Source organism: Gossypium hirsutum, chromosome A12, assembly GCF_007990345.1.
Source record: "Gossypium hirsutum isolate 1008001.06 chromosome A12, Gossypium_hirsutum_v2.1, whole genome shotgun sequence".
Taxonomy (NCBI): domain Eukaryota; kingdom Viridiplantae; phylum Streptophyta; class Magnoliopsida; order Malvales; family Malvaceae; genus Gossypium; species Gossypium hirsutum.
In genome coordinates, this window is record NC_053435.1 from 59,049,226 (window position 1) to 59,055,506 (window position 6,281).

The following is a 6,281-nucleotide window of genomic DNA, read 5'->3' on the forward strand; positions in this document are numbered from 1 at the left end:
GTTTTCTTGATCTATAATTATAAAATCATTCCCTCATTAGCATCTATTTCAATTCTATTCTACTTCACAATTTATGCCCTTTAATTTTTGAAATTACACTTTTTCCCCAAACTTTTTAGTTTTTACAATTTAGTCCTCGCTCAATTTATTCATCAATTGAACTAATTCCTCTCAAATATCATTTTATCTAATCATTATAAACTACTTCACAGCCTTTGACATTCAAAGTTTCAACACAAAACCCTAATTACAACTTTCACAATTAGGTCCCAAAAATCAATTCTTATAAAATCTCTTGATAAAATGATCATATAATAAACTTAAAACCCCAATTCCATACTAAATCATCATAAACTTTCTAAATCATTCATAAAAGCAAAAACTAATGAATTAGATAACATAATTGTAAAAGTCTCAAAATCACAAAAATTACAAGAAATAATCAAGAATTGAGCTTACATGTAGTAAAATATGAGAAACCAGCTCTAAGAACTCTTTAGTGGTTGTTTTTAGCTAGAGAAGATGAAGAAAAATATCTAGATTTTTCAATTATATCATTTTTAACTACTAACCTTTATGCTATTTCCAATTTTACCCCTTGTTCACATTGTTTTCTTGTTTATTACATACCTAAACCGTCCAACCATTATCCTTTGAGTCTAATTGCTTTTTAAGTCCCTCTTATTTATTATTTAAGCTATTTAATCACTTCCCACAGTTTTACATCTTACTTAATTTAGTCCTTTTTGTTTAATTGACTACCGAAACATTAAAATTTCTTAACAAAACTTTAATACTAACTTAGTAACATTCAATAAATATTTCTAAAAATATTTTGGCTCGGTTTATGAATTAGAGGTCTCGATACCTCGTTTTTATCTCATTTTATCTAAAAATTTCATTTAATTCACAATTTTACTAATTCAAAAACATTTCTAAAATCGCACTTAACTTTTACTTACTAATATCTAAACTCACATATCGGATTTAGTGATCTCACATCACTATTTAGACACCACTGAAATTTGGCCCGTTACAACTCTCCCTTAGGAAATTTCGTCCTTAAAATTTCGTACCTGAAAATAAATACGGATATTGTGATCTCATTGATTCCTCTGTCTCCTAGGTTGCCTCCTCCAATCAATGTCGATGCCATAACACTTTTACTAACGGTACCCATTTATTCCGTAGCTCTTTAACTTCCCAAGCTAAAATTTTCACTGGTTCCTCCGAATAAGTCATATCTGATTGTAGCTCTATCTCAGTATGAGGAATCACATGTGAAGGATTCAACATAGATACATGAAACACATTATGAATCTTCTCAAGTTCCGAAGGCAAAGCCAATCTATAAGCTACCGGATCGATACTCTCAATAACTTCACACGGCCCGATAAATTGTGGACTAAGTTTTCCCTTTCTACCAAACCATAGAACTTTCTTCCATGGGGAAACTCTCAAGAACACACAATCTCCCATATTGAACTCTATATCTCTTCTTTTTAAATTTTCGTATGATTTCTGATGATCAAAAGCAGCTTTCAAACTATCTCGAATAATCCGGACTTTCTCTTTAATTTCCCAAATCAAATCCACTCCCACTAATTTTGGTTCACATAATTCTGACCAATACAACGGGGTTTTACGTTTTCTTCCATACAAAGCTTCAAACGGTGCCATTTTGATACTAGCTTGATAGCTATTATTAAAAGCAAATTTAGCTAAAGGTAAATACCTTTCCCAGCTACCACCAAACTCAAGTATACAACATCTTAACATATCTTCTAAAATCTGAATCACTAGCTCTAATTGCCCGTTGGTCTGAGAATGAAAAGCTGTACTAAATTTTAACTTAGTACCTAAAGCTTCCTGTAGTTTACTCTAAAATCTCGAAATAAACCTCGGATCTCGATCAGAAATAATAAACATCGGAACTCCATGTAATCTCACGATTTTTGACACATATAATTCCACTAGTTTTTCATGCGGAAAATCTGTTCTGACTAAAATAAAATGTGCTGACTTAGTCAATCTGTCCACTATCACCCAAGTGGAGTCTTTCTTCTTCGGAATCACAGGCAACCCAGATACGAAATCCATCGCACATGTTCCCACTTCCATTTCGGAATCATTACGGGTTGTAACAAAGCTGTGGGCACTTGATGTTCTGCTTTTACCTGCTAACAGATTAAACGCCATAAATTCACAAATTTCATGTTTCATACCAGGCCACCAATACATTTTCTTCAAATCACAATACATCTTCGTACTACCCGGATGAATCGAGTACATACTACTATGAGCCTCTGATAAGATATCATTTTTTCAATTCCAGATTATATAGAACACAAATTCTATTACGATAATTTAACATACCAATATCATCAATGGAATATTCTGAACTCAAGTTGTCTTGAACCATCTGTCTTTTCAACACCAACTTCGAGTCTTCTTCTTGCAACTCCCGAATTCGTTGAAAGAATACCGGTTTTGCCTTTAATTCTGCTAACACAGAACCATCTTAATTAACGGACAAATGAGCATTTAATGTTTGTAGAGCTAGCAATGATGATTTCTGACTGAGTGCGTCTGCCACTACATTTGCCTTCCTTGGATGATAATCAATGACAAGATCGTAATCTTTCAGTAATTGCAACCATCGTCTCTGCCTCAAGTTCAGCTCTTTCTGTGACATTAAATACTTCAGAATTTTATGATCTGTATACACATAACATTTCTCCCCATATAGGTAATGTCTTCAAAATTTTAAAGCAAAAACAATAGCAGCCAGCTCAAGATCATGTGTAGGGTAATTTCTCTCATGTGGTTTTAACTGCTGAAAAGCATATGCTACCACTTTTCCTGACTGCATAAGTACACAGTCTAATCCATTCAAAGATGCATCACTATATACCACATACGGCACACCTGATTCAGGCTGAGCTAACACTGGAGCCTCTATGAACATTTTCTTCAACTAATCAAAACTTCGTTGACACTCATCAAACCACACAAATTCAACATTACTTTGTAGTAACCGGGTCATCGGTGAAGCAATCATTGAAAAATCTTTCACAAATCGATGGTAATAACTAGCTAACCCTAGAAAACATCGTATTTCTATAATATTCTTTGGAGTTTTCCAATTAATCACACTGACACCTTGTTCGGATCTACTCGTATACCATCACCGACACAATGTGACCCAAAAATCTCACTTCGTGAAGCTAAAATTCACATTTGATGAATTTTGCATATAATTGTTTTTCCCTCAAAATCTGTAACACAACTCTCAAGTGCTGAGCATGCTCGGATTCTGTCTTTGAATAGATCAGTATATCGTTAATGAACACAACCAAAAATCTATCCAGATGAGACTAAAAAATCTGATTCATTAAATCCATAAAAGCAGCTGGAGCTTTTGTCAAACCAAATGGCATGACTAAAAACTCATAATGGCCAAACCGAGTTCTGAAAGCTGTTTCGGCACATCACATTCTTTTACTTTTAACTAATAATACCCAGATCTGAGATCTATCTTTGAAAATACTGCGGCACCCTTCAACTGATCAAATAAATCATTAATACGAGGCAAAGGATATTTATTTTTAATCGTTACCTTATTCAACTGCCAGCAATCTATGCACAATCTCAGTGAACCGTCCTTCTTTTTCACGAATAAAATAGGTGCACCCCATGGCGACATACTCGGTCTGATAAACCCTTTGTCTAACAGCTCTTGTAACTGTGTTTTCAACTCTTTTAACTCTTCTAGGGCCATTCTATACGATGTCACTAATATGGGAGTTGTTCCCAGAAGCACGTCTATCACAAATTCAACTTCTCTATCAGTTGGTAAACCCCGTAATTTTTCAGAAAACACATCAATGAATTCATTCACAACAGGTAATTGCTTTGACTTTGATTCAGAACTCCGAGTATCAAGAATATAAGCTAAATATACCTCATTTCCTTTATGTAATAATTTCTAAGCAGAAAAAGATGAAATCATTCTAACAGTATCACCCAAATTTTCAGACTCAACCAAAATTATATCTCCTGTCGATGTTTCAAACTGATTCATTTTTCTCGACAATTCACTACTACATCATGTTTCATTAACCGGTCTATACCCAAAATAATATCAAATTCTCGAAAGGGTAACAACATCAAATCAACGGGAAAATCACAGCCCTTAACTTTCAGTGGACAGTTACGACATATTAAATTAACTACCACACTTTGGCCTAAAGGATTTGTAACTTGTACATCATAATCAGTAGGCTCAACAAATAAATTCTTTTCAGATGCTAACATAGTGCAAATATATGAATGTGTAGACCCAGGGTCTATTAAAGCATACACAGGAACATCATAAAGATAGAAAGTACCAGCAATTATGTCCGGAGTTGTCGCTACTTCTCTTGCTCGAATGGCATAGGTACGATTAGGGGCTCTAGCTTCTAATCGACTAGCAGTATCTTTCATACCCGAACAAGTTGCCCCTGTAGCACTACTCTGACTAGAACGTCTTCCTTTTTGAGGAGTTGTATGTTTCTCTTTCTGTTCCACTTCTTCTATTTGTAGTTGGGGACAATCTCGAATAAAGTAGTCAGTGGCCCCACATTTATAACAAGCCCCTAACTTACCTCTACATTCACCGAGGTGACTTCTTCCACAATGTTGGCATTTAAGCCTTGGGGTATTTTGCACACTACCCACGCTAACAGCAGGTCTGTCGGATGCCCTAAAATCAGATTGTCTTGGTCTATCCTTTCCTGATCTTTCTGGTACTGAAGTGGTTCGACTAAATTCCTCTTTAGATTTCTTCACCGATACAACTAAAAATGACTTAGATGCACTTCTTTTGAAAGATTATTTACTCCTTTATCTTGTTGCATCTTTCTATTATATACTTCTTCAAGTTTCTGAGCACGATCTGATAGAAAAATGAATTCCCGTATCTTATTGCCCCCTATCATCATTCTGATCTCATCATTAAGCCCTTCCTCGAATCTAATACACATTTCTTCCTCAGTGGGTACAATATTTCGAGTATATTTGCTCAGATAAACAAATTCTCTTTCATATTCCGCCACTGACTTGTTTTCCTGTCGTAAGTTGAGAAATTCTCTTATCTTCTTATCCAAATATCTTCTACCAACATATTTCTTCTTAAATTCATTCTGGAAATATTCCCAAGTGATTTTCTCAGCCGGTACCACTACTTCAATTGTTTCCCACCAGTTATAAGTTTTTTTCTTTCAATAATGACACAACACATATTAAGTAATCATCTGGTGAGCATGTCATTTGTTTAAAAACCCTCATTATACTTGCAACCAATACTCAACTTTGACGGTGTCATCATCTGTTCTTCCCCGAAATTCTTCAGCCCCATGTTTTTTGAGCTTTTCAAACAGAGAACATTTACTGGATTTCGTTGTTAAAAGAGGTGAAGGAGCAACCGGGGGTACTACTGGTGTTGAAATAGAGGGAGAAGGTTGCTGAACCTGATTTCTTTCTCGCACATTCTCATTATACCACTGATTCATAAATTCATAAATCATATTTTTGAGTTCTTGTTCTCGCATCAAGGAAATTGGAACCTCACTACTTGTTCCTTGTTCAAAGGTCTGTACTCTACTGTTAACTTTTTCTTGCTCAGTATGTTATGGTCTATTTGACATCTTTTCAATTTGAAGATAATCTATAATAAAAACAGGGATTTGATCGGATCAAACACATCACACTATCACAGATTTATATGGCATGTATTTCTAAGCACTGTACACATCACACACATTCCAAGAATCAACTAAACTGAAGCTCTGAAATCACTAAATGTAACTCTCCTTACCCATATTCTACGCCAGAATAGGGTATGAGGTATTACCAAAATTAAACACAATTAAACACACCCAAAACCAGATCATAAAACTTCATTTCAAATTAACTATTATTGAAACACATGCTTAAAGTCCCTTATAAGGCCCACAAGGTCCAAAACATACGTTGGAGATAGATCGGGACCAAACTAAGAACTTTCAAAGCTTTTAGAAAACTTAAGAAAATTTTATCATGAGACAGGGCCACAAGCCCGTGTGGATGGGGACATGTCCGTGGAGCTCTCTGACTTGCATTCAAGAAGAAACTTGAGTCACACGAACATATAACACGGCCATGTTAAAGCCCGTGTTTGTCACACGGCCAAGCAACACGCCCGTGTGCTAGGCCGTGTGCCTAAACCTAAGCATTCTGCTTCTCATTTTTAAGTTACA

General features: G+C 35.3%; 1 protein-coding gene across 1 annotated transcript; it reads right to left on the reverse strand.

Annotated features, from left to right (window-relative positions):
* Positions 1-1,881: 1,881 nt before the first annotated feature.
* LOC107943040 (uncharacterized) lies at positions 1,882-5,555 on the reverse strand. The gene is made up of 8 exons (XM_016876765.2): positions 5,337-5,555; positions 4,917-5,261; positions 4,392-4,827; positions 3,709-3,972; positions 2,789-2,958; positions 2,581-2,686; positions 2,377-2,502; positions 1,882-2,177 (listed from the first exon to the last, which is right to left on the reverse strand). The coding sequence occupies exons 1-8, from the start codon at positions 5,553-5,555 to the stop codon at positions 1,882-1,884; spliced, it is 1,962 nt and encodes a 653-aa protein (XP_016732254.2).
* Positions 5,556-6,281: the final 726 nt, after the last annotated feature.

Coding starts and splice junctions, on each gene's coding strand:
- LOC107943040 (XM_016876765.2), bottom strand. CDS start 5,555: ATGAATCAGTGGTATAATGAGAATGTGCGAGAAAGAAATCAGGTTCAG. Junction 4,828..4,916: donor GTGCTCAGAAACTTGAAGAA/GTATATAATAGA, acceptor GTATCGGTGAAG/AAATCTAAAGAGGAATTTAG. Junction 2,959..3,708: donor CAAAGGGTTTATCAGACCGA/GTATGTCGCCAT, acceptor AAATGTTCATAG/AGGCTCCAGTGTTAGCTCAG.